Raw genomic sequence first — 26,258 nt, forward strand, 5'->3', positions numbered from 1 at the left:
CTTAAATTATGATGGGAATATTGATTTATATACTGTTAATCTGTGGGTATTTTCCTAAATCAGGTCCTAACTTAATTAGGCTACCATGGTTACCAAACAGTTAAGATAGGACTTTCAAGTTAGGAAGTTTCTGTAATATCTGCCCTTTATGGGTTCGTTTTGTGTCCCTGGAAACATCATCAGTTGCAAGCCCAAGAATGCTTAAAATTCGGTGAATTTTAAGCAAAATTATGTGAACTTTGTATTGGAACAGTACTTGGGCTGCGACTGATGACGTTTCCAGGGACACAATAACCCATATTGAGAAAGGGCCTTGGTCAAAAATATTATATTTGATTATTTTGTCCTTATCGCTCAGCCCTAACACACACACACTTGTGACATCAAATCCTTCCATCTATCATCAGTGAGTGATGTCATCAGTCAGTGATGTCACTCGAGCGATTGATCATGGATGTCACTATAGGTTGTCTTTTCCTGGTTTTAAAGGCTGCATTACAGTACCAGACTGGTCTAGCTGTTCCATTTGCCTTTACCCACTTAGTCATCATATCCACATTACTGATGATTATTTATCAAAAATCTCATTGACTAAATATTTGGTGAAAGCAAAACACACACACACACAGAGTGGTGCACCCTACTGATTCTGTATGCCTCCCTTCCGCCTGCTAAGTCTGTCTTATCACTGTTTCTTGTCTCGTCTTCATCTGAAGCAGCCCTGTTCTAATATTAGGAAGGCAACAGGCCTGTATAGTGCACAGTGATGCCTATGGTTTACTCCTGGGCTTCATACGCCATGCTTCCACATTCATTATTCATTCAGAAATCACAAACTTAAAGAGCCTTAAGGTGTACGTGTCACAGGGAAAGAGGGAAAAGCAAAATGCTCCATTATCCCCCCCGCGTACTTCTTAAAGCTCCCTGAATCGGAGCCGTGTGTCTGAGCCATGGATGTATTCAAAGCTGAGCAAGGGAGAGGTCGTCTTGTATACCTGCACTTCCACATGTTCCTGAAAGTGTCTTAAGGCTTGCAGATGATGTGCCAGTAGATACAATTAGTTTGATTGCTTAGCAACAGACATCACTTCTCAGAGCGTGAACAACATAGGGTAGAGTACAGGTGGAGTACAGGTAGAGTACAGGTGGAGTATCAGGGTTACATGGTAGAGTACAGGTGGAGTATCAGGGTTACAGGTGGAGTATCAGGGTTACATGGTAGAGTACAGGTGGTGTATCAGGGTTACATGGTAGAGTACAGGTGGTGTATCAGGGTTACATGGTAGAGTACAGGTGGAGTATCAGGGTTACATGGTAGAGTACAGGTGGAGTATCAGGGTTACATGGTAGAGTACAGGTGGAGTATCAGGGTTACATGGTAGAGTACAGGTGGAGTATCAGGGTTACATGGTAGAGTACAGATGGAGTATCAGGGTTATAGGGTAGAGTACAGGTGGAGTATCAGGGTTACATGGTAGAGTACAGGTGGAGTATCAGGGTTACATGCTGTTTTCTGAACAATCTGTTTTTCCCCAAAGCTTCCTCACACGCAGTGTATCTTCAACACTGCTTTCATGTGTCAATCAGCAGAGTAGCGCGCCACGCTGCGTCTCAGGTTAACTGACAATAAGATCATATCAACCTCACCCGTAATCCACAAATAAGACACGCACGCAGATATACACACGCACAGCCACACACACTGGCAGAATCATTTACAGCTTGGCGGGCTTCAAAATTTAAGCTGTGTGCTGCACTGCAGGTCTACTGTGCTAAGGAAACAACCAATTGTGGCCTACTTTCAGGTATCTGGAGGATTTTCCCTGCTTTATATGGGCATTTACACCCTCACCCTGTTTCAACTAATCTTTATAGCAACATGCTGCAGTGTAAAGGAGGAAATGCAATCTATTGTACTCAGAAGTGCTGAACGTTTCAGGGGTGTCAGGATTAGGCTGGCACATTCTGGAAGCCTCTGGGTTTTCAGTAGTCATTTTTTTTTGTTTAGTAGTTTTTAATAACCTGCCACTCACAATTACACCATAGACCCAAATAATGGTCAGTCATGGTCTTTGTCACCGTGCTCTTACCCCCTCTGCTGGAGAGACGGGGGACCAGGGGCCAACGCAGTCACAGTGGGACGGACCTGGAGAGAGAGTGCCCTCATGTCTCTAGAGGAGGGTGATTTATTTATTCTGTGGAAAACACACAGGGGCCCGAGCCCACAAACTCAAACTGTTTGATGTGTTCAGTCGCATCTCACACTTCTGCTTTTGTCTCCGATTTGACCTTTTTCAAATCTTCCGCTGTCAGTTAGTTGAGATGAATTGGGAGGTGGTGGGGGTTGGGTGGAGGTGGTGGGGGTTGGGTGGAGGTGGGGTGGCACTCGGGACCCTGGTTTGGATTGCAGCACATCGGCGAGACCTTAATTTGGTGTGCGAGGCGAGCCGCGGCGGACTCTCCCAGTAGAGACGGCGCTGTGTTTGTTTTGCGGGTGTGTAAATTAGCGGTAATTCGTTTGCTCAGTAATGACGTGGGAGAGCTAATTAGGGCAGTGCTGATGGGTGCATTAATTAGTCTCTAGTGTGTGATGCTAATGAGGAGTGTGTGTTTGTGTTTGCATGTGCGCGCGAGTCTAAGCCATGTATCTATAAAGGCCTACCAGTATAGGTCATGCCAAGAGGAATGTCTGTCTGAGACTGAGAGTGTGTGAGGGTGGGAATAAGGGGTGTGTGTCTGTGTGTGTGTGTGTGTGTGTGTGTGTGTGTACAGTATGTGTGTGTGTGTGTGTTTAGGTGTGTGTGTGTGTGTGTGTGTGTGTGTGTGTCAATGCCTTCATGTTTGCGCGTGCGCTCTCTCTCAGCATGTGTGTGTCAAGGATGCAGCAGGTGGCTGTCATCTGTGTGTAAGAGCCCCTATAATCCTGCTGGCTACATGATGTCGGCCATGCCTGGGTGGGTAGTGATCCCTCCATTCAAGCGTCTCGAACCGACAGGCCCCCCCCCAAACGCACCCCCCCTTCCCGGTCATCCCGCACCTAATACCCCACCGAGGAAGGAGAGGGGCGCAGCCGCTCGGTCACACTGCCATGGTTTCAGTGCTATAGCTGCATCACAATCATAAATCCCCCCCCCCCCACCTATAAAAACATCCAGGACACCAAACAGACAACACGGGGGAAGCATAATGGATGAATGGCGGTTTTATAAGTGTGCTCAGTGACAGGTTGACTTCACAGATAAGAAGGATCCATCTGTATGCTGTAACACTGTAACAGAGGGGCAGTGTGGCCACACACCGCTCTCTAGCTATTCTCAATTAGGAAGTGACAAGGTGGCAGCTTGCTGTAATAATTTATGGCATGCAGTACAGTACATAACTGTAATACTGATGTAGCATTTGTCATAGCAGCGGCGAGAAGCAAGCATACAGGGGGCAGGGAGGGGGGGTTGGCTTTAGAGCCTCCCCAGTGATCTATTCTAATCATATTTATTCATGACTATCCCGTTATACATAATCCATTGCTATTCCTGTTCAAATGTATCCTCTGCTGTTCCGTGCCGTCGCTCATTTCCTCTCCCCCTCTACTTTCTCTTGTACAACTGGGGAGAAAGGGGAAAAGAGAAGAAGAGAAATTCAAATCAGCATGAGAGGCTAGTAGATCATCTATTTAAAGAAGCTACTGGAGTCATCCATGGCTCTGAAACTCCAACTGACAAATACACTAAGATGATTTATATGCAGTGCAGGCGGCTAGAATTTCAACTTGTATCCCTCTTGTGCGCAACTTCTCGCCAAAAGAGATCAGTCAAAATGGTTGAGGAGATAGAGATTTGTCACACTGGGTTTGATTGAGGACTGTCAACTGCCAGGGAGCAAAACCTGACCCTGACCTTCCTCTTTCACTCTCTCTGGGATCTATGGCATTCTGGGTAGCGTAGTTCAGATAGCATACCTCGGACCTCCAGCTTGCACTCCACCTCGTCTTGCCCCAGGTCGTTGATGGCCCTGCAGGTGTACTTGCCCCCGTCAAACATGCTTGGCTTGCGGATATTCAGAGTCAACACGCCCTGGTTGTTTCGCATCAGATACTTGGGGTCTTCGCCAATGATCATTTTGTTCTTCATCCAGACGATCTTGGGCTGAGAGTGAGAAAGTTCAAAGGAAGTGGCAGTGAGGGGATTTTGGATAGTGGAGGAGGAGGAAAATCGACAGAGACGGGTGGAGGAGGGAGCGTATAAACGGAGCGAGGGATGTTGAGAGGGTAGGAGAACAGAAAGAGGGGGAAATAAGGAGAGGTGAAATTAGGCCAACATTTCGGCTTGACAAATCTTTGCCGATTAAAAAATGCGTGTTCAAATATCTTCCTGCTCCACCTCTTGTTCTAGCTGCAGTGCACACTACATAAAAATACACTCCTGCTGTCAATGCATCGAAATCCCCTCCGACTGCTCCGCTCGCACTGTGTGACTGCACAAATCTATGCTATCGTTTCCCTGTGACACAAAACCCTTTACTATGGATGCAAATACCTTGGGGCAGCCGCGGACGGAGCAGCTGATGGCGGCGGAGTAGCCTGCAACCACACACCTGTCCACCAGGGGCGCTGTAAACTTGGGGGACCTGTTCATGTCTTTCTCTTTGAAGGGTGCTGGGTTATATGCCAAACCTGGACAGACAGAGGAGTGTTACACCCCTTAATTAATTACACATTAGACCATTTGTCTGTTTTCTATTACACTCAATGTTGACTGTTTTGCCTCTAACATTGCTGTTAAACCAGCGATTCGCCTCCTTTTGGATATTACCATTTGAATTACAAGGCCAGGAAACTCATTTCTGATTCATCCACAGGTCACACATAGGTGGTGTCTAAGAATTAAGCAAATCTCTCGCAATTTTACCAGCCAGACTGCTTTTTGGAACACAAAAGAGATTGGTTGGTTAGCTGCCACATTTTCTGGTAGAGCACGCAAATGCAACAATCACAAAAAAACAGCATTTGGTGGCAGGTGTTAATTTCCCCGTCTAGTTGTTCTCATCATCTGCAGCCAGTAGCCTATTAACCATTACTTAACACTGTGTCACAAGATGTTTGTGTCTAACATAATGACAGTCTAAATTATTTTCCCTTTAAAATATGCTCAAGTAATCCACAGTAATTACTAATCACATGTACTGTATCTGTATTCTGAAGTAACAGAGTACAGTTAACAGTTTTTAGTAAACATATCAGAGTAATCCCATTACATTACTCCGTTAATCGCCAACCCTGACTGTATGGATGCATTCTCTTGTAACCCTCACCTTGCCTTAGCATAATGTTGACAAGTTGCAGATGGAGTTTGTGTTTTAACTGGATACAGCATATAGCTCAGCATGCGTTCCATGTCCTTGGCATCCACAGTGATGCTATCAGTTCGCGGCGCTCTGCGGGGAATTCATTACCTGTTTTGGCGATGATGGCCGTGTTCTTGCTGATGCCGGCCTCGTCGCTGAGGCCACAGATGTTTTCGCTGAACACTCTGAAGGAATACTCGTTCCCCATGACCAGGTCAGACACAGTGCAGCTGGGCCTGTGGTTGTGCTCATAGACCGTGAACCATTCCTGATGAGAGGGAGAAAGAGATAGAGAGACACAGAGAGAGAGAAGGAGAGAGAGGGGGTGGAAGCAGAGCTTTAAAGAGGCTTATAGCCGGAGTTGAGCCTGAGGAAGCTGAGGAAACTCCTAGCCCCAGCAGTCATGTTCTTCGATCTGCTCTAGATCAAGTTTCCATTACCTGAGTTGAGCTGAGTTGAGTCCTACAACCTAATGACCATGACGGTATATAGAAGCTTTGTACTGTAGTCCAGTCACAAATCTCCTAGCAACCACACCTGGCACCATCATGGAGGTCCTTTGGAGAAGCGGCTCTACACAAAAGGTAACACTTTATTTGGACAGCCCGACCACAGAGTATTTGTAACATTTCAACAGCTTATTAGTTGACATTCTCTGTATATGTTTAACAGATTATCTATAGAGTATGTGACAATTCATGAGCATACCTACATATTGTCAGAATAATTATCTCCAGGTGATAGGATCAGGTGTGTGGAACGGGAATCTGTTAAACATCTACAGACAAACATCTACAGACAAGTGAAACAGTTGAATTGTTGGATGTCAACTAATAAGCTGTTGAAATGCTACTCTGTAGACTCTTTGACTATCCAAATAAATTGTTACCATAGCTTAATATGGTATATCAAACTGGGCAAAAAAATAAAATAAGAACAATACATGTGAAGTGAATGTAAGTCAATTAAAGTATAGAGTAGATGACGGATATGGTGGATTTGTTTCCAAATGTAAACTGCCTTGTTTTTAGCCTAGTCTCTACTCTTACAATGTGGCTATTGCAAATACAGATGTATTTGGCTACCACAGACCAGTGATGGTTAGTTGACCTGACACTATGGTTAGCTAGCTAACAAGCTACACTATCTTGGCACGATATCGATGAAGTATATCGCACTCAGCTGTTTGCCAAGAGGACCTGCAATATGGCCGGTCGCCAGACAAACACATGCACGCACGCGCACACACACACACACACACACACACACACACACACACACACACACACACACACGTGGCCATTCCTCCAATCAGACGTACCTTGGTCTTGCTGTCGGCCTTCTGGATGGTGTAGCCGGTGATCTCACAGTTGCCGTCGTCTTTGGGCGGCTTCCACTCCAGTGCAGCGTTGAAGCCCCAGACGTCTGTGACACGCACAGCGATGGGAGGACCAGGCTTCTCTGCAGGGGTTTGTGAGAGAGGGGACACGAGTTGCAGGTGAGAGTTGGGAGGTAAGGGTTGGACATGAGAGTTGGGAGGTAAGGGTTGGACATGAGAGTTGGGAGGTAAGGGTTGGACATGAGAGTTGGGAGGTAAGGGTTGGACATGAGAGTTGGGAGGTAAGGGTTGGACATGAGAGTTGGGAGAATTTGTGTGAGACTGTGAACGAGAAAAAAGAAGATCAACGCTCATAGAGGCCGAGATTGGCACAGATTGACAGCAGAGCAAGAGGCAAAGTTTCAAGACCAGGTGATAGCTGCATATATTTACTAGAAACCCAGTGCAGGTGTAGCCTGAGTTGTGTTGACAGTTGTGGCAGCAACCCATTTTAAGGGCTTGCCGAGGGGTGGAGGCGGGATTCGATCCACCGATCTCCCGCTTGCGCACACGCTAACTGCAACACCAAGAGAGCTAACTCCCTTGGCGGAGCTGGTTACTGGGCCTTTATACTGGGGAGTGAGTTTAACCAAGCTACTCGCTACCACACGGGACTCACGAGGACTCACATTCACATTGTTTTAACCTTTATTTATCCAGGGGAGTCTCACTGAGAGCAATGCTCTTTTTTTCAGGAGTGCCCTGTTCACATTCACACACACATTCATACCTGGAAGCTGACCAGTACAACCACAGTCTGATCTGCTGGCCACTGAGCAACTCCACTGGAGCGGTTGGGGTTAATGGGCCTTGCTCAAGGGCACCTCAACGGTGGTAATGAGGGAGGGGCAAGCACTGCCTTTTCAGTTTCCCCACCCATATTTATCTTGCCCGTCCCGGGGATTGAACCGACGACCTTCTGGTTACAAGGTCACTTCTGTAAGCGTGGGGCCACCACTGCCCACTGGGTTCCACAGGCACAGAGCAGACACAAAGGGAGCGGTGTGCTGTGCCTGCCTGGATTACAGAGCAGCACACCCTACAGTATGCTTATCGATCCTCCTTTGTGCTGCGTCCTACACAGTCAGGATCGTACAGGAATACTGTCCGGCATAGTAATGTATTTGTCGTTAATCTTGCTCCGCGTGCTCTTTCATACAGCATAGTGAAATGCAGTACAAACACACCGTGCAGCACAGCTGCTTTCACCCTCTAATCCTTCCCTGCACTCTCCTGCTGGAGCAGCACTGTGACAGAGCAGCTGGGCGGTCTGATCAGGAGACGCAGAACTTCTCATTAGTCCAACCCTCCCATCTGAGGAAATGACAGTGTAGCGCCCCAAAATCCAAGGCTAATCCCAGTCTACACGCAAATAATCCGAGCAGAGCCCTGGCGAATAATCCACACGGCACCCTGACCCAGGGAGACGAGCCCTGAACTTGGGCAATGAGTCGGCGGCCGCAGTGGCAGTGCAGGAGCCAGGATTACGCGAGCGGGGAATCAACGCTTTGATGATTCGCTACTTTGAGTCACAGATCCCTGGGAGTATGAAATGAGGAATTATCATCAAATTAAAAAACTCTTGACATGTCACAGATTTGGGTTCATGCCATCATCCTCTTCCAAACAGGTTATTAACGGTAGCGTGTGAAGTGGTCTAATCCTAATGAAGGAGCATGTCACAGGACGTGTGCGGGCGGTGTCGCCACGACGGGACTGACCTACGATCTGAATGTGTATGTCGGCCTTGTCCATGATGTTCTCGATCTGGACGGACAGCGTGTATTTGCCAGAGTGGGCTCTCGCCGCTGAGCGGATGAAGAGGATGGTGTCCATGTCGGAGGTTCGAACCCCCACGGTGCTGTCCTCCAGGGGCACGTCATCTCTGAACCAGGTCACTACGGGGCGAGGCTTACCCTGCAGATAGAACGAACAATTCAAAAATATATTGAAAGTATTCAGTGGGAAATACTCTCTAAAGGCATTTTCTCCCAGAGGTAAAATAACTTTATTTTTATTTTTTTTACAAAACTTTGAACACTAACAGACAAATTTAACAACCTGAATTTAATTATCAAGACACCATGTGAATCGTTAGGCTTTGTTTGGCTGTGATCACAGGATGCTTTTATGAACGTGTCTGTGACTTTTTTCAGTTATTTATCTCTTAGAACCGACTCTCTCTAGCTTTTGGATGACATGATGAAATTGTGGCTGCTCTGCTCCCCCTGAGAGGACGTGATGTACCCACATCCTTTTCAGAATGGGCTCCTCATCCTCATCTTCAAGAGCAAGCAGAGCCATCGCTATCTTTCTTTTGTGCATCTTCAGTTTCAACAATGTTTCCCTCTTTACTTGGGGTTTGCTGGCTATTGCCAATTAGTTACGGCAGTTTGCAAGTTGTTGTGATGTAACCCTCCTGTGCCCTTCTGCTCTTGCTCACAGCTGTGCTTTGAAATTGAGCTTGAGAAAAAAGGTCTTCTGTCTGATAAGGTTTTATTAAGCATTTATTTAGATACTTAATTATTAAAAACACAAATACAAAGTGTATTGGGACATAACCGCCTCGTGGTTGTGTGCCTCCGCCAACAAGTCAAGTTGCAGTTTACACGGACTGTCCAGACTGCTGAATATATGTACTGTAGTGAAGACTTTGAAGGAATTTAATAAAATATACTTTATTAAGTGTATTGTATTGAAATTGACGTTATAGTTATCACTATATTGACATGTATGATTCCAGTGGATAATTTCCAGTGAGAAACATGTCGTGTTTCTCACTATTCTTTAGAGAGACTATTTTTACAGAGAATTACAGGGGGCTGATAGAGAGCTTTGTCACACGGTACGATGACAATCACCTGAAGCTTAAGATCAGCAAAACCTATGAGCTTGTGGTGGACTACCAGAGGAACAGGAGGCCCCCTGTCCTGGGTGTCATCCAGGGAGAGAAAGTGACAAGGTTGGGCTGAAACAAGTATCTTGAGGTCCAAATCAATATAATTAATGTCATTACTGTATTAAGATTTTGGTGTCTGCAAAAGAAAGTGACAGCATGTCCACTGTTTTTGTAGAAAGACCCGAGATAATTTTCTCAGCTACAGCAGTAAAATAATAAATAAACAAACAAACAAACAAACAAACAAATAAATAAATAAATAAATAAATAAATAAATAAATAAATAAATAAATAAATAAATAAATAAATAAAGATGTCACATTGGAGTTTAACTTTGAACTTGTTGATATAAAATGTCATCAGTTCACTTTATATGGCATTCGGTGAAATTTGGTGATAATTAGCTTCTTGAGTTGTGGCCAAAAACATCTTTTTTGAGGTCACAGTGATGTTGACCTTTTGACCACCAAAAACAGTTTATCCTTGAGTCCAAGTGGATGTCTGTGGCAGATGTAATGAAATTCCCTCCAGGTGTTCCTGATGTATTGCATTCATTATGCAATATCACGTTAACGAGAATGGGACGGACGGCGGGACAACCCGAAAACATAATGCCTCCGGCCACGGCTGTCGCCAGGGGAGGCATAACAAGTATGGCAAACTGTAAATGAAAACTAATCGACTAGGCTAGGCTAAATAACTATTAGAAGTGGCATCTCTTGGCTGTTTTCCTATCTTTGGTCCGGTTGTGTTCTTACTTCAAATAAACCACTCTGGGGTTCACTTGAAAGCCCCCTGCAATGACCCATTTCATGTGGATCAGGGAGTGATTTTTAGGCATGCTTCCAAACTCCATAGCCTTGTTCTCCACTCTTCAAATAAACCCAACTAAAGGATTAGAAATGCCCCAGAGTTTCAGTCAACAGTTCAATACAGGGCAGATGTAAAAGGAACCTACTAATCTTGAAGCACATCGTACTGTACGAGCTTGACAGAACTTTCTTTCTCTGCTATCCTGCAAAGCTAAACTCAGCGGCAAAAAGAAAAGAACTCCAGCTTGGTCGGTTGGCCGGCTCTAACCTGGAAGGGGATGACCAAATTGAGCTTCTCGCCCACTGTCCTGATGAGTTTGGTTCTCAGATTGCGAGGCAAGCGGATCTTCGGGTGCTCTGAGATGTGGACCCATGGGAGACAGAGAATGAAAGGATAAGTAGACAGTGGGTGGTGGGGAGTGGACATATATAAAGTTCACAGCATGTGTACATTCAGAAGGATATGTTTGTGTGTGAGCAGTCCATGTGTGTGTGTGTGTGTGTGTGTGTGTGTGTGTGTGTGTGTGTGTGTGTGTGTGTGTGTGTAGTATGTGCATGCATGTTTGTGAGCAAATCTAGGTATTGCATTTACTCATTCCCTGCCAGAGTTCCAAATGAAAAGTCACCAGCCACTGCCAGGGTTTGTGAGCATTTTCAGTGATTTTCCTCGACCCACATAATATTTTCTTCTATGACTATTTAAACACAGAATATCCCAAAAGACAGAACAAAGTCTACTTTCATGGGAAAAATTGTTTTTGTTTCTCCGTTCTTTAGTGAATGTGGGTTGTTTCCACTGACACCATGCGTCTCTCACCAGACAGCTGAGAAAACTGCCTTTTTGTGCAGCAAAGCAGGTGGGGTGTGCGCACCGGGGAGAGTCACACTCTCGTGTTCTCCGTGAGAAGCTGGTGCTTCCTGGTACTCGATGTGTGGAGGTCTGGGACCATAGTTGATGGCTGAAATGTACACTATGTGAGGGTTTACAAAGCGGATGACTGATCTAACTGACACGAGCTGCGATTGGTGTGCGTTTACCAGTTTGTTGTGAAAGAAATCATTCCGTGTTGAGTGACTGTAAGAGCCCGTGTTACAACACGTCAAGCCTGGGGGAAGCAACTCATTGTACCGCGCTTTGAGGCACCGGGCTGGATGTGTTTTGAGCTTCCTCCATGAAGGGAGATCAATGCTGAGAAAGCTGACTGGTATTGTGGGGGGAAAACTCTGACTTGCAGAGGACTAGACGAGTACGGTAATCACTTCAAAGGTGGCCAAGAGCGCTATCTATCGTATGGCAGTGAAAAGACCCATTGACGCAGATTTGCGTCAATTGCGGGGAAGCTTTGATTCTGAAATAACGGAATGTTGCGTCTATGATGGAGAATGAGTTAAAGAGAGATATAGACTATAATTTTAATGCACATTACTTTTTAATGCACTACCTAAACTCTACATTATAGAGTATGATGCAGTGATACAAGTACCATATTACCACCGCCTGTTGCGACAGGAAGTGCTTTTCTTTGTCTGCTAGTTCAGTGAGGTTTGCTCGTAGAGTGATAAGACTATCTATACTATAATACCATTGGAATGTGTGGATTCTCAGCTTTCATTTGACATCAGGGATTCTTGCTGGTGCAAACAAACAAAAGAATCCGGCCATTAGAGTGGCCACCACGGAGGCATTGTTAGGCATGATAATTAAATGTATTTTTCCCCCAACTAGCATGTAGCTAAACCCCAGTGGGGGAGCCTCTCGCTCGCCTCTCTGGTGCCCTGGTCTTGCCTCACTCCTCTTTGCCATACCGTATATGTAGTGTCAATTATTATGATGTCATTATATTCTAATATATTCTAATATAATACAGTATGTTAAGCTATATTATATTATATTGTTTTCGTCATATATTTGTTTTTGCTACAACACTAACAACACTATATACTTTTATCTCCCTCTTCTTTTTCTTTTTTCTCCCCACCACACATGACACACTGTATCCAACCTGTAATCTCTGCTCCCGGACTCTTGTCATCGTTATCATCACACACATCAATGTAACTGTTATGTTATTGTCTGGATGTCTGTCCATTATGTTATCTTATCTTATTCGTCTTTTATGTCACTTTGTTTTGTAATGCTATGTCTCACACACACACACACACACACACACACGAACACACACACACCAAAACAGTAGCTAAACAACGTGGTTGCTAAGCGACACATACAGTAAGCAGTAAGCTTACTGTTTATATTTATAGCAACAGTTGTGGGTGTGTAGGAAAGTTGTAGAATATTTGTTGCAAATTCACACATTGGTGGAGTATGTGTAGAAAACGTGAAGTGAAAACACTTGTCTCTGACCCATGATCTCTCTGATAGTGACTGGCTGTGACAGGACGGCGGGGGGGCTGCGTCCAGCCATGTTGATGGCCACCACTCTGAACAGCAACTTCTCTCCCACTGGGAGACCCTTCACCCGATAGTGGTTCCTGTCCACCGGTTGCTCATTGGCCTGCACCCACTGATCACCTGAGGGATAAGCCGAAGCCAGCAGAGCAAGCAAGGATCAGAAAATGAGAAACGATCCAAATAATCTTACAAAAAATATCCAGAATTCGGGAGTTGATATTGTTGCCCATCAATTGTCCGGTCAAGCATTTTGCGTGTATTTACTTCCTTCTTTGGAGTACTCAATGATGTAGCCATTGATGCCACCTGCTCCGATCCTGTCTGGAGGACGCCACTTGAGCGCACAGGTACTGTCTGTCACATCCTCCACCATGAGACGAGTGGGCTCGCTGGTGGCGGCTGAGGGAGAGAGGAGCTATTTAATATGTTAATACCCAGTGTAAATGTGAAGGGAGGTAGGGTTAATATGTTAATACCCAGTGTAAATGGGATGGGAGGTAGGGTTAATATGTTAATACCCAGTGTAAATGTGAAGGGAGGTAGGGTTAATATGTTAATACCCAGTGTAAATGTGAAGGGAGGTAGGGTTAATATGTTAATACTCAGTGTAAATGTGAAGGGAGGTAGGGTTAATATGTTAATACTCAGTGTAAATGGGATGGGAGGTAGGGTTAATATGTTAATACTCAGTGTAAATGGGATGGGAGGTAGGGTTAATATGTTAATACTCAGTGTAAATGTGAAGGGAGGTAGGGTTAATATGTTAATACCCAGTGTAAATGTGAAGGGAGGTAGGGTTAATATGTTAATACCCAGTGTAAATGTGAAGGGAGGTAGGGTTAATATGTTAATACCCAGTGTAAATGTGAAGGGAGGTAGGGTTAATATGTTAATACCCAGTGTAAATGTGAAGGGAGGTAGGGTTAATATGTTAATACCCAGTGTAAATGTGAAGGGAGGTAGGGTTAATATGTTAATACCCAGTGTAAATGTGAAGGGAGGTAGGGTTAATATGTTAATACTCAGTGTAAATGGGAAGGGAGGTAGGGTTAATATGTTAATACTCAGTGTAAATGTGAAGGGAGGTAGGGTTAATATGTTAATACTCAGTGTAAATGGGAAGGGAGGTAGGGTTAATATGTTAATACTCAGTGTAAATGTGAAGGGAGGTAGGGTTAATATGTTAATACTCAGTGTAAATGGGAAGGGAGGTAGGGTTAATATGTTAATACCCAGTGTAAATGGGAAGGGAGGTAGGGTTAATATGTTAATACCCAGTGTAAATGGGAAGGGAGGTAGGGTTAATATGTTAATACCCAGTGTAAATGTGAAGGGAGGTAGGGTTAATATGTTAATACTCAGTGTAAATGTGAAGGGAGGTAGGGTTAATATGTTAATACCCAGTGTAAATGTGAAGGGAGGTAGGGTTAATATGTTAATACTCAGTGTAAATGTGAAGGGAGGTAGGGTTAATATGTTAATACCCAGTGTAAATGGGAAGGGAGGTAGGGTTAATATGTTAATACCCAGTGTAAATGTGAAGGGAGGTAGGGTTAATACGTTAATACTCAGTGTAAATGTGAAGGGAGGTAGGGTTAATATGTTAATACTCAGTGTAAATGGGAAGGGAGGTAGGGTTAATATGTTAATACTCAGTGTAAATGTGAAGGGAGGTAGGGTTAATATGTTAATACTCAGTGTAAATGGGAAGGGAGGTAGGGTTAATATGTTAATACTCAGTGTAAATGTGAAGGGAGGTAGGGTTAATATGTTAATACTCAGTGTAAATGTGAAGGGAGGTAGGGTTAATATGTTAATACCCAGTGTAAATGTGAAGGGAGGTAGGGTTAATATGTTAATACTCAGTGTAAATGTGAAGGGAGGTAGGGTTAATATGTTAATACTCAGTGTAAATGTGAAGGGAGGTAGGGTTAATATGTTAATACTCAGTGTAAATGTGAAGGGAGGTAGGGTTAATATGTTAATACTCAGTGTAAATGTGAAGGGAGGTAGGGTTAATATGTTAATACTCAGTGTAAATGTGAAGGGAGGTAGGGTTAATATGTTAATACTCAGTGTAAATGTGAAGGGAGGTAGGGTTAATATGTTAATACTCAGTGTAAATGTGAAGGGAGGTAGGGTTAATATGTTAATACCCAGTGTAAATGTGAAGGGAGGTAGAGTTAATATGTTAATACTCAGTGTAAATGGGAAGGGAGGTAGGGTTAATATGTTAATACTCAGTGTAAATGTGAAGGGAGGTAGGGTTAATATGTTAATACTCAGTGTAAATGTGAAGGGAGGTAGGGTTAATATGTTAATACTCAGTGTAAATGTGAAGGGAGGTAGGGTTAATATGTTAATACTCAGTGTAAATGTGAAGGGAGGTAGAGTTAATATGTTAATACTCAGTGTAAATGGGAAGGGAGGTAGGGTTAATATGTTAATACTCAGTGTAAATGTGAAGGGAGGTAGGGTTAATATGTTAATACTCAGTGTAAATGTGAAGGGAGGTAGGGTTAATATGTTAATACCCAGTGTAAATGTGAAGGGAGGTAGGGTTAATATGTTAATACCCAGTGTAAATTGGATGGGAGGTAGGGTTAATATGTTATATAATATGAAAAGCCTCTGCTAATTAGCCATTCGGCTAATGACAAATGGCAACGCACCAATGGGCATGAAGGGCTTTGAGGTTGTGCTGGGCGGAGAGATGCCAATGCCGTTGACGGCAAACACTCTCATCTCATACAGTACGCCTTCAATCATCTTCTTAGCCTCGTACGTGGTGGACTCATAAACATCGAAGTTGAGCTTGGTCCACCTGGCCGAGCCGACCTTCTTCCTCTCCATCAGGTATCCTGGAGGAAGCGTATCAAAACACAGAGAGGTCAAAGCGACCTCAGTGCTCTTCGAAAGTGAGTAACACTGCAGTGTCATGAATACAATGCTCTCCAAAAACAGTGCTTTCTCGTGGGAAGCAGACATCAGATGTGAACATCAGATGTGAAGATCAGATGTGAACATCAGATGTGAACATCAGATGCTGTGTGTTGCGGCTTGTGGGCACTACCTTTAATGGGAACTCCACCGTCAAATGCAGGCGGGTCCCATGTGATCGAGGCAGTGTCCTCGCCAACTGATGCGCATTTGACATTCTCAGGAGGGTTGGGCACATCTGGAGAGACAGGTTGGAGATGGAAGGAGAGGAAAGCGAAAGAGAAGACAAATGAGAGGGTATGAAAGAGTGTGAGGAAGTGGTTTTGTTCTTAACAAAAGCCCTCCCGTGTGGGAGGCTCCCACACACTCAATGAGTAACATCTGGATTATATCAATAGAAAGCGTGGAATCGGAGGAAGCGAGCGAGAGAAAATGAGCGTGAACGTGACGGAGAGCCACTGACCCACGATCTTGACAAAGAGCTCGGCCTTGTCGTCTCCAGCGGGGTTGGTCACGGTGATGGAGTACCTGCCCTCGTCCTCTCTCTCCGCCCCCTCGATAACGAAGCTGCTCAGGGTCTTCCTCGTCTCCACCCGAACTCTGCCCTCTGCCTCCGTTATCACCTTCCAGGCAGGACAGAGCGAGGGAGGGAGAGAGAGAGAGAGAGAGAGAGAGAGAGAGAGAGAGAGAGAGAGACTTTTGATGTTCCTTTAATGAACAGTCAACTTATCCTAAAAACAGAACGACCTAACAATGCCAAAAGAGAGAGGGAGGGAGAGATGGAGAGAGAGAAAGGAGAGATGGTTTCGCCTGATGAGCGCAGCAGCTGAATTGATTCAACCTTCCCACACAAGTTCATTTTTCACTAATGTTTGGATATTCTGATTGACGCACAAAGGCAGTAGGCAGTCCGTGTGTGTGTGTGTGTGTGTGTGTGTGTGTGTGCGCGTGTGTGTGTGTGTGTGTGTGTGTGTGTGTGCGCGCATGTGTGTGTGTGTGTGTGTGTGTGTGTGTGTGAATGTGACGTAAATTGTGAGAATCTTCTGTGTGCTTCCTCACTGTGTCTCCTTTCATCCAGCACACAGTGGGGGCTGGCTCTCCTGTGATCTCCACGTCAAGGCGGAGCTTGTTCCCCGCCACCACAATAATGGTGTTCTTGTTGCCCGGGCCGGTGTCCAGGTGGATTTTGGGAGGATCTGCGGTTGTCGACATCAGAAGAGAAAGCGGGAAGGGAAGGGAAAAGGCTGGCTGTCATTAGGGGTAGAACAATAAGGCTGTTTGAGGGCAGATACCAATACAAATACTGTCCAAGGTATCAGTATCAAGTCTAAGATCATTTACTATTTTGACGAAGGCTGTTTCTGTGCTCTGATTGGCTCTAAAACCTGATTGGAATTTCTCTAGGATATTGTTATGATTGAGGAAGGTATTAAGCTGATTACAAACCACTTTTTCAAGTATTTTTCTCATGAAGGGTAGGTTAGATAGGCCTGTAGTTATTTAGGATGGTATTTTTCATATTTTTTTAAGTGAAGGCTCGTCTTTTTACATTCAGGTTGTGATACTCCCTGTGACGAATTGCAAGGATGAGCTTTTCCTACATGTTTTTGCAGTTTGTTTTACCATTGAAGTTTCTACTTTGGCACGCTCATAAAAACATGAGGAGGGTTTGCTATGGTTTAGCAATGTAGTGCAGTTAGCCAATGACAAATGTTTTATGTATTTTGCAAAAAGCCGCACTTGATTACCTTGCCGGGGAACATAGTCAATCTTGATTTCTGAGGGAAATGGAAAAAAAAGAAAAGAATCAGCGTTATTCAAACTTTGAGATTTTTGCTTATATAATTCAGAAATAGATCTCTCATATCAATCCGGTCTAATTTTTTTAGGACTGTCTATCTCCTCACCTAGGAAGTTGAGTTTTGCGGAGAGAGAAAGTGCATAGCCGTCGGGAACAAAGGTATAATCCCCAGCATCCTCAGGCTTCACGTCATCAATCGTCAGTTTGTGGGTCCTGGGGACACGTTACCAGATGTTACCAAGGAGACAACACTCATCGTGACCCACAATTATGCAAAACACGGTTTCCCTGGCAACATACTCCATAATGCGATATCGCGGCGTGAGAAACATACTGAATGGCTTTCACCTTGTGTGACCGCCGGTGCCTTAGCATACCTCCTGCCATCTGATCGAAGGAAATTGTAAATTTGTGACATATAGATCCTGTGCATGAGTGTGTGTGTGTGTGTGTGTGTGTGTGTGTGTGTGTGTGTGTGTGTGTGTGTGTGTGTGTGTGTGTGTGTACAAACACCTGTGTATGTGTGTGTTTACTTAAGTAGGAATTGGGGACACACACCCAAATTAAGACCAAGTGATTGGGGACAGTGGGTGCAATTGGTAAAAAGCTGATTTTGGGGTCAGTGGTTTAGGTTATGGTTAGGTTAACGTTAGGGCAAGTAGTGGTTACGGTTAGGGTCAGCCTCCAGGGAATGCATGTAAAGACCTCAAAAATGAGATTGTGTGTGTGTGTGTGTGTACGGCAGTGTGACATGATACCTTCCAACGTGTGAAATTTTGATGCGATTGCCGGGCAGGACCTCGACGCCATCTTTGAACCATTTCCCCGTCACTTTCTCATCGGACACTTCACACTTGAACACGGCCTGCTCAGCAGCCTTCACCGTCAGGTCAGCGATACTCTGCAGAACCTCCAGCTCCTTATCTGCAGCATAGACAGAAAGACATAGATGATGAAGGGGAAACTTTTTTTTTTATTATAGTTTAATCAACTTTCATACCGTAATTCTTCCAATAAGCGCCTGTACTCTAATTGCCGCCGGGTCTTCCATTTCCCGCCGGGTCCAAATTGATTTAGCATAATAAGCGCCTGACTCATTTTGCCGCCGGGGCATTTATTAGAATAAATATGTTTTTTTGTACTGTATGTTTTTGTGTTGACTAAATTCAGTCACTTACGGTAATGACGTTGTTTTGGAGGAAGTCAGGCGGAAGTTTCTCCTCCTGTCAGACAGTTTTATATTTTATTCATACATACTGTAACCGACATGTTTCAAGTATGTATACCACATTGTTTAATGGTACGGATTCCTGTAGGCAACGTGCTGGAGATGCTGTCTAACCGAGAGCGGTGGGCAACTTACGCTAACGTAGCGTAATGTTACAGTTGTGCCTTGTAAAAGTGCATTTCTCTCAGCGGAACAGCGATCATAAATGCAGTATGGATTATACCCATTATACTGGACATGTATTGGAAACTTGGAGTCTACCTACCGGTATTTGGTAAGTCTGCTTGTTTTGTCTAGTGCTGCAGTGCTGTTTGTTTGTTTGGCGTTAGCTTGGTAGCTACGTTAGTGTGCCTTCTATGTTGCTTTGCTGGGAGTATCTGGCAAGCGAGACTAATAACGTTGCTATCACTTCTTTCCAATGAAACACAAACAACTGAATGTGTGAGCGGTAGGCTAATGTTATTTGTTTAAAATATGGTATGGCTGTTTGGCAGAGGGAGAAGAGGAGAGCAATGAACTGATACCGTAAGGTAGTTGGATGATGATGATGATGATGACGATGAAGATGAAGGCTATCAGTTGTTTTCGTTCATTCTAGTCCATTGTACAATACTAGGCATGTTCAAAACTGCCTGTACCTACCCTCTTGTGTGTACTAAGTACTATCTCACTGGTTTAAACTGCCTGTACCTACCCTCTTGTGTGTACTAAGTACTATCTCACTGGTTTAAATAAGAAATTTGATACTTTCCATTTTTGCTGAGCAGGCATTTCTGTTCAAAAAATAATAATTGCCTGGCTCAATTATGTCAAAATGTAAATAACCGCCTGACTCTATTGCCGCCTGTCTTCCTTTTACCGCCCGGGGTCCAAGTTGATTTAGCATACAGTAATAAGCACCCGGGCTCTTATTGGCAGAATTACGGTAACTAATTACTTAGAAACGGGTTACCGTAATATTATTTGTCCTAATAATAGTGTAACAATTTACTATTTTTCAATTGCAGATTACCAAGAATAAATTGTTACTTTTGTTATCATCACCCTCTCAAAACATTAGAATGCAGTTGAATTAGCTAAAAACCATATAAATATATATATGGACTCGAGATTTGAAGCCTCCAAATTTTCACCGTCGCCATCTTGGTTATTTGCCAGAAGTGACATGAATTGGTACCTTCCAGCTCCAGCTCGGCTTTCGACTCTCCACCGTTGGTGAAGACCTGGTACATCCCAATGTCCTCCTTGGTTGCTTCATTTATGATCAGGACGTGCTTCTTCCCGTCCTTCTTAAACCTGTACTTTGAACTGTCTCTCGTCAACTCTTCTCCATCTTTCATCCTGAGCAGAGAGAACACACACACACACACATACACACACATGCCGCACACACACACACACACACACACACACACACACACACGCAGACACACACACGCACACACGCACGCACGCGCACACACACACACACACACACACACACACACACACACACACACACACACACACGCACATGCGCACTTTAGCGAACACTTAATAGAGAGAACTGGGAGAGGTAATGGACAAGCCTACAATGTTCTACATGGCTCGAGCCTTCAAGGACCAAGGATTCAAGGTTGTATGTTTTTATTACATGAGCCAACTCAAAAGAGGTTTGAGTTTCCCAGATCATTATAGCCAGGATGTCTGTGTACAGTATGTCTGAACATTAAATCACAACAACAGATGCATTGGCTGACTGTGTTTACTGATTAAATGATTCCTCCATGATTTGAAGGGCAAAAGATGACCGCCTCACCATTTCACATTAGCTCCTTCCTCGGACACCTCCACCTCGAACTCCACCTTCTCACCCACAAAGGTGTGGACGTCGTCCAGCAGCTTGGTGATGGTGACCGGGGGCTCTGAAGACAAACAGCAGGCTTCAAGTCAAACCTCATCTCATTCAAAATAGCAGCGGTCAAACTAGCCCATACTGGGCACCTTAAGCCATTACAAAACTGTATAAAACTCTAAATAACCACAACACTGACCATAAACATGAGGAAGGCAAGAAAAGACATATGGTGCACATGATATAACGTTAGTAGTAGGGGATGAACAGAGGTGGAAAGTATCGGTAAGTATAGGTTTGTTAGGTTTGTTGTTACATTTTGTCCATCCATCCACTTCAACCGCTTATCCAGGATCGGAAAAGCAGCAGTTCCAGCAGGGGACCCCAAACTTCCTCGCCACATTAGCCAGCTCTGCCTGGGGGATCCCGGGGCATTCCAAGGCTAGCATGGAGTTATAATAATCTCTCCACCTCTCCACGGTCTGCCCCGTGGTCTCCTCCCAGCGGGACTTGTGCCCCGTGGTCTCCTCCCAGCGGGACGTGCCTGGAACACCTCCGTAGGGAGGCGACCAGGTGGCATCCTTACCAGATGCCAAACCACCTCAACTGGCTCCTTTCTATGCGAAGGAGCAGCGTCTCTACCTCGAGCCGGTTCTTACTCCTCCATGCAACTGACAATTTATATAATAAAATATTGATTGGCTTTGTGTATCGATATAATATTGCCACACACAAAATATTGCGATACTATGCTTTATCGATTCCCCCCCCACCCCAAAAATATACAATTTCTTTCAAGAATCAAAGTAGCAGTACTTCTACTTGAGCAAAATGTTTCAGTAGTCTTTCCACCTCTGGGGATGAATGGTGGTTGACAGGTAGTTCTGTCTTCTACCCTAATGAGGGAGAACAAGACTAACACGCGGGACATGTACAAGGCCACTCTGGGATTTGATACAACGCCCACAACAGCACAACAGTACTCCTCAAGTCCTTATTAATGTCACTCTGGAGGTGGAAGGCACCTCAGGTCTCCAGAGGCAGAGGGGGAACCACATTGTGTGACGCTTAATGCTCTGCTAGGATCAGCTATCTGTCACCGTCAGCATCCAGTCCCCCTTCACACTTCATATTCACTTCAGTTCACTACACTTTGGTGGCAATTTCACCAAATTTAGCAAAATGAGCACGATGTCTTGAAATGCAGATAACATGCTCTGTGCACAAAGAGTTTCCCCACCAACAACAGATGATGTGATTGAAATAGTGCAGACCTACAACAAAGGAAGGAAAGGAAAGGTTTCGATGGGCGTAAACGTTTACCTTCAACTCCGACCTGGGTTCATTCTCTGTTAGGCGTCTGTCTGATGGGCGTATACGTTTACCTTCAACCGACCTGGGTTCATTCGCAACTCATGCAAAGATGTTTTCAACTGAAGTTGTCACTTTCAGTTTTTCTTATTTAACCACGAGTAAAACCCTACCCTAAACATAACCAAATTGTTTCGGTTGCCTATAACCCCACCGCCTAAACCTAACCTAACCTAACCAATTCATATTCTGCATTTCAGAGCTGCTCCTCGTTTCTCTCACATGAGACTGTGTTGAATTTGATGCCTTGAAGCAGAACATACACTAGAGAGAATCCGTTTATAACACTATAGCCCTAGGTACTTTATGTCATCTTTAAAGTATTGTGACTGCTATGACTAGCTGCCATATCCTGAACACCCCACTGCTTTCTCTAATGTCAAAATAAATCAACAACAAAAGGTACATATAGTAGCCTACAGTACTAGTATATATAGATGTTTGCAAAAGCAACCGGGACGGTATTTTTTCCAAACTTAATACTGTACACTCCATACATGCGCGCGCCTGTGCGCACGCACGCACGCACGCACACATGCACACAGTAGCTGCATGGGAACAGCATCTGTGGTGACAGCTCCTGTAGGGCCTCTGATAAAGTGATAGCAGGATGGGCAGTAGTGATCACATCGAGCAGAGCATGGGATTAACATAGCAGCTGTGGACCAATTACATCCATTCAAACTGCCCATACTCAAACACATAGGGAAGAGTTATAAACAGAGATATAAACATTAGGGGTAAACCGATATTGGCCAATACTGACCTCATTTTAAAAATCAGATGTCAGCCAGTCAGTGTCACCCACGTCCAGTATGATGAACATAACACAGTTTGTTTGATTACATATTTATTGTATAATGACAATAGTAGATGTCTATGAGACGCCCTTAACCTGGACTGATTATAATGCAACATTTTGATTGGATTCCACACGAGTATGTGTTTGTTTTATTATGATGATTATTATGATTAATTGATCAACTTCTTCTTTTTTTTCTGTCATTTTCTCCCCAATTGTACTTGGCCAATTCCCTGCTACAGTGTCCTGGTCATTGCTCCACCCCCTCTGCCAATCTGAGAAGAGCCGTAGACTAGCACATCCTTCCTCAGATATGTGTGCAGTCGGCAGTCGCTTCTTTTCATCTGACAGCGAGGAGTTTCACCGGCAGGATGTAGCACGTGGAAGGATCCCGCTATTCTCCTCCCCCCCAGCCCCCCCAAGGTCCCTGCGACCAACCAGAGGCACTAGTGCAGCAACCAGGACACATACCCTAAAGGTCTTTACACATCAAGAGCGATGCGAATATACAGCACGAAATTGCGATGCGAGTTTTGACCCACCTGTCGTGTACACGAAATTTGTGTACACTTTGTGTACACGTCGTGTACACGTCGGAAGCGAATTTCTGAAAAATCGACCGCGGTTCGAAAAAATAAACACCACAATAACGCTCAGCGAAACTTCGCTGTTGGTATGCACGGTTGCATTGACTGATATAGGTTCAGAAAATATTATTGACGTGCGAATTAATCGCACGGAAAAAACGCTCCTGATGTGGAAGGACCTTTAATCTAACTTCCCACTCGCAGACACAGCCAATTGTGCTTGTATGGATGCCCGACCAAGCCAGAGGCAACACAGGGTTTCGAACCTGCAACCCTCATGGTGGTAGGCAAGGAATCTACCACTACCCGGACGCCCTTATTATGATTATTCTCCTGGGTGCTGAATGCTGTTTCAGAGGCCAAGAATACAATAATGGGGGGAAATAATAAACAATTTAAATTTAACAATATCAGTATTCAGAATGCCATATCAGCCGAACCCTAATAAATATCATAGCACATTAAAACATACACAACAGCGACAACGATACATGACAATAAACAGAGCATTAAAAATTCACTCATGCTGCATACCCATTAAAAATGAGTGAGCAGACAACAGAGCGCCGCACGCTACTGTGTGGCACAAAGGCATGAAAATAAACAGACGACACACAGAGACACAAGAGGGAGAACAGAGCTGTCAAGACTCACAACACTCAAGTGACAGCAGGCTAAACCCAGCAGAGAGAGAGAGCGTCTCTGCCTCCTGGAAGACAGATGAGTCATGTATGTACCTTTAACAAAGACCTCTGTGAAGCACTTGTCCTCTCCCACCACACACTCATAGGCTGCGTCATCCGACAGGTTGCACTTGTTGATGGTGAGCGTCCGCTTGTTGCCCACGCACTCAAACACATACCTGGGCGCACGGCGATGACGGAGGAAGAGTGGACGAGGAGGGAAGAGAGACAAATGGAGAGAGAGAGAGAGAGAGAGAGAGAGAGAGAGAGAGAGAGAGAGAGAGAGAGAGTGTATACTGGGTAACTGCTTTCCACCCGTCTAGTCACAATCAGACACAGAAGGTGTGAAACAGTTTCAGCTGAGTGGTGACTCACATAGACAGAGACAAAGAATCCACACACAGAGACACACACACACACACACGCACGCGCACACGTCCCCCACAAATACACTAGTCTGCACATTTTTTGCTTGGGTAAGGTTGCTGTACTGGCATGGTGACCGACATCGAAGGACTAACACCTACACACCAAGAAACGTCAAGCACGAACACACACGCGCGCGCGCACACACACACACACACACACACACACACACACACACACACACACACACACACCCTCAACAGTGTTGGTTTGCTCACTTGGCTGATGGTTTGATTTCCTGTCCATTCTTGAGCCACTTGACCTGGACGTTAGGGTCGGCCACCTCCACGGTAAGCTGCATCCTCTTGCCCTTGTCCACCGAGTACGCTGTGTCCAGCTTGCTCAGGAAAGCTGACAATAAGGAAGTTATCCTGTTAGTACGCTGTGTCCAGCTTGCTCAGGAAAGCTGACAATAAGGAAGTTATCCTGTTAGTACGCTGTATACAGCTTGCTCAGGAAAGCTGACAATAAGGAAGTTATCCTGTTACTACACTGTCCAGCTTGCTCAGGAAAGCCTATAATAAAGCAGTTATCCTGTTAGTGTGGTCCAGCTTGCTCAGGAAAGCCGACAGTAAGGAAGTTATCCTGTTAGTGTGGTCCAGCTTGCTCAGGAAAGCTGACAGTAAGGAAGTTATCCTGTTAGTATGGTCCAGCTTGCTCAGGAAAGCCGACAGTAAGGAAGTTGTCCTGTTAGTATGGTCCAGCTTGCTCAGGAAAGCTGACAGTAAGGAAGTTATCCTGTTAGTGTGGTCCAGCTTGCTCAGGAAAGCAGACAGTAAGGAAGTTGTCCTGTTAGTGTGGTCCAGCTTGCTCAGGAAAGCTGACAGTAAGGAAGTTATCCTGTTAGTATGGTCCAGCTTGCTCAGGAAAGCCGACAGTAAGGAAGTTGTCCTGTTAGTATGGTCCAGCTTGCTCAGGAAAGCTGACAGTAAGGAAGTTATCCTGTTAGTGTGGTCCAGCTTGCTCAGGAAAGCCGACAGTAAGGAAGTTGTCCTGTTAGTGTGGTCCAGCTTGCTCAGGAAAGCTGACAGTAAGGAAGTTATCCTGTTAGTATGGTCCAGCTTGCTCAGGAAAGCCGACAGTAAGGAAGTTATCCTGTTAGTGTGGTCCAGCTTGCTCAGGAAAGCCGACAGTAAGGAAGTTATCCTGTTAGTGTGGTCCAGCTTGCTCAGGAAAGCAGACAGTAAGGAAGTTGTCCTGTTAGTATGGTCCAGCTTGCTCAGGAAAGCCGACAGTAAGGAAGTTATCCTGTTAGTATGGTTCAACCACTGCTTTAAAACCCAATCCACAGGTGCCAACCACAAGCAGGCATATGCTAACACATATCCCCCCTCTGTCATTCCAGCAGTATAAACTCTCCCCAGAGGCCTTTAAATGCTGCTGGTATTTACAGCCTCTTGTTTGTTGCCTCCTGCAGACTGCTTTGGCCCAGTAACCCTGCTCCTCTCTGCTCTCTCCCCTCCTCACCGTCACACTTCTTGGGCACCACCTTCTTCATCTTCTTCAGCCTCTTCAGCATGCCTGTGAAGTCTGTGATGCCGTACTCAAAGGCAAGCTTCTCATAGTCGCAGGGCTTCGCATCCTTCAAGATCTCCCACACATCCACCTCCTCTTTGGGCTCGTTGGGTTGTTTCTTCTCCCTTTTTGTGTGCGTAAAGCGGAAAAGATACTTGTGCGTCAGCATCGACTTGGAGCCTTGCCGGCGGCAGCTAGACCCTATACTCAAACGTCAGCTTGACGAGGG

At 44.9% G+C, this 26,258-nt stretch overlaps 1 protein-coding gene across 1 annotated transcript in view; it reads right to left on the reverse strand.

The window, feature by feature from the left end:
* Positions 1-3,211: 3,211 nt before the first annotated feature.
* Positions 3,212-26,258, reverse strand: part of mybpc2a (myosin binding protein Ca) — a 42,526-nt gene continuing 19,479 nt past the window's right edge. Inside the window, exons 7-27 of the mRNA XM_083649064.1 lie at positions 25,982-26,154; positions 24,733-24,865; positions 24,143-24,267; positions 20,610-20,715; positions 19,989-20,152; positions 18,342-18,507; positions 17,690-17,796; positions 17,531-17,560; positions 16,842-16,978; positions 16,246-16,405; positions 15,916-16,020; positions 15,515-15,703; positions 13,107-13,241; positions 12,795-12,962; positions 10,698-10,786; positions 8,440-8,635; positions 6,662-6,801; positions 5,449-5,608; positions 4,533-4,669; positions 3,956-4,142; positions 3,212-3,602 (exon numbers count right to left, since the gene is read on the reverse strand). Of these exons, the coding sequence (XP_083505190.1) occupies positions 3,568-3,602; positions 3,956-4,142; positions 4,533-4,669; positions 5,449-5,608; positions 6,662-6,801; positions 8,440-8,635; positions 10,698-10,786; positions 12,795-12,962; positions 13,107-13,241; positions 15,515-15,703; positions 15,916-16,020; positions 16,246-16,405; positions 16,842-16,978; positions 17,531-17,560; positions 17,690-17,796; positions 18,342-18,507; positions 19,989-20,152; positions 20,610-20,715; positions 24,143-24,267; positions 24,733-24,865; positions 25,982-26,154 (2,842 nt within the window). The 3' untranslated portion in view covers positions 3,212-3,567. The remainder of the gene's footprint in view (positions 3,603-3,955; positions 4,143-4,532; positions 4,670-5,448; positions 5,609-6,661; positions 6,802-8,439; positions 8,636-10,697; positions 10,787-12,794; positions 12,963-13,106; positions 13,242-15,514; positions 15,704-15,915; positions 16,021-16,245; positions 16,406-16,841; positions 16,979-17,530; positions 17,561-17,689; positions 17,797-18,341; positions 18,508-19,988; positions 20,153-20,609; positions 20,716-24,142; positions 24,268-24,732; positions 24,866-25,981; positions 26,155-26,258) is intronic.

This window comes from Poromitra crassiceps (genome assembly GCF_964638095.1).
Source record: "Poromitra crassiceps genome assembly, chromosome: 13".
Classification (NCBI taxonomy): Eukaryota; Metazoa; Chordata; class Actinopteri; order Beryciformes; family Melamphaidae; genus Poromitra; species Poromitra crassiceps.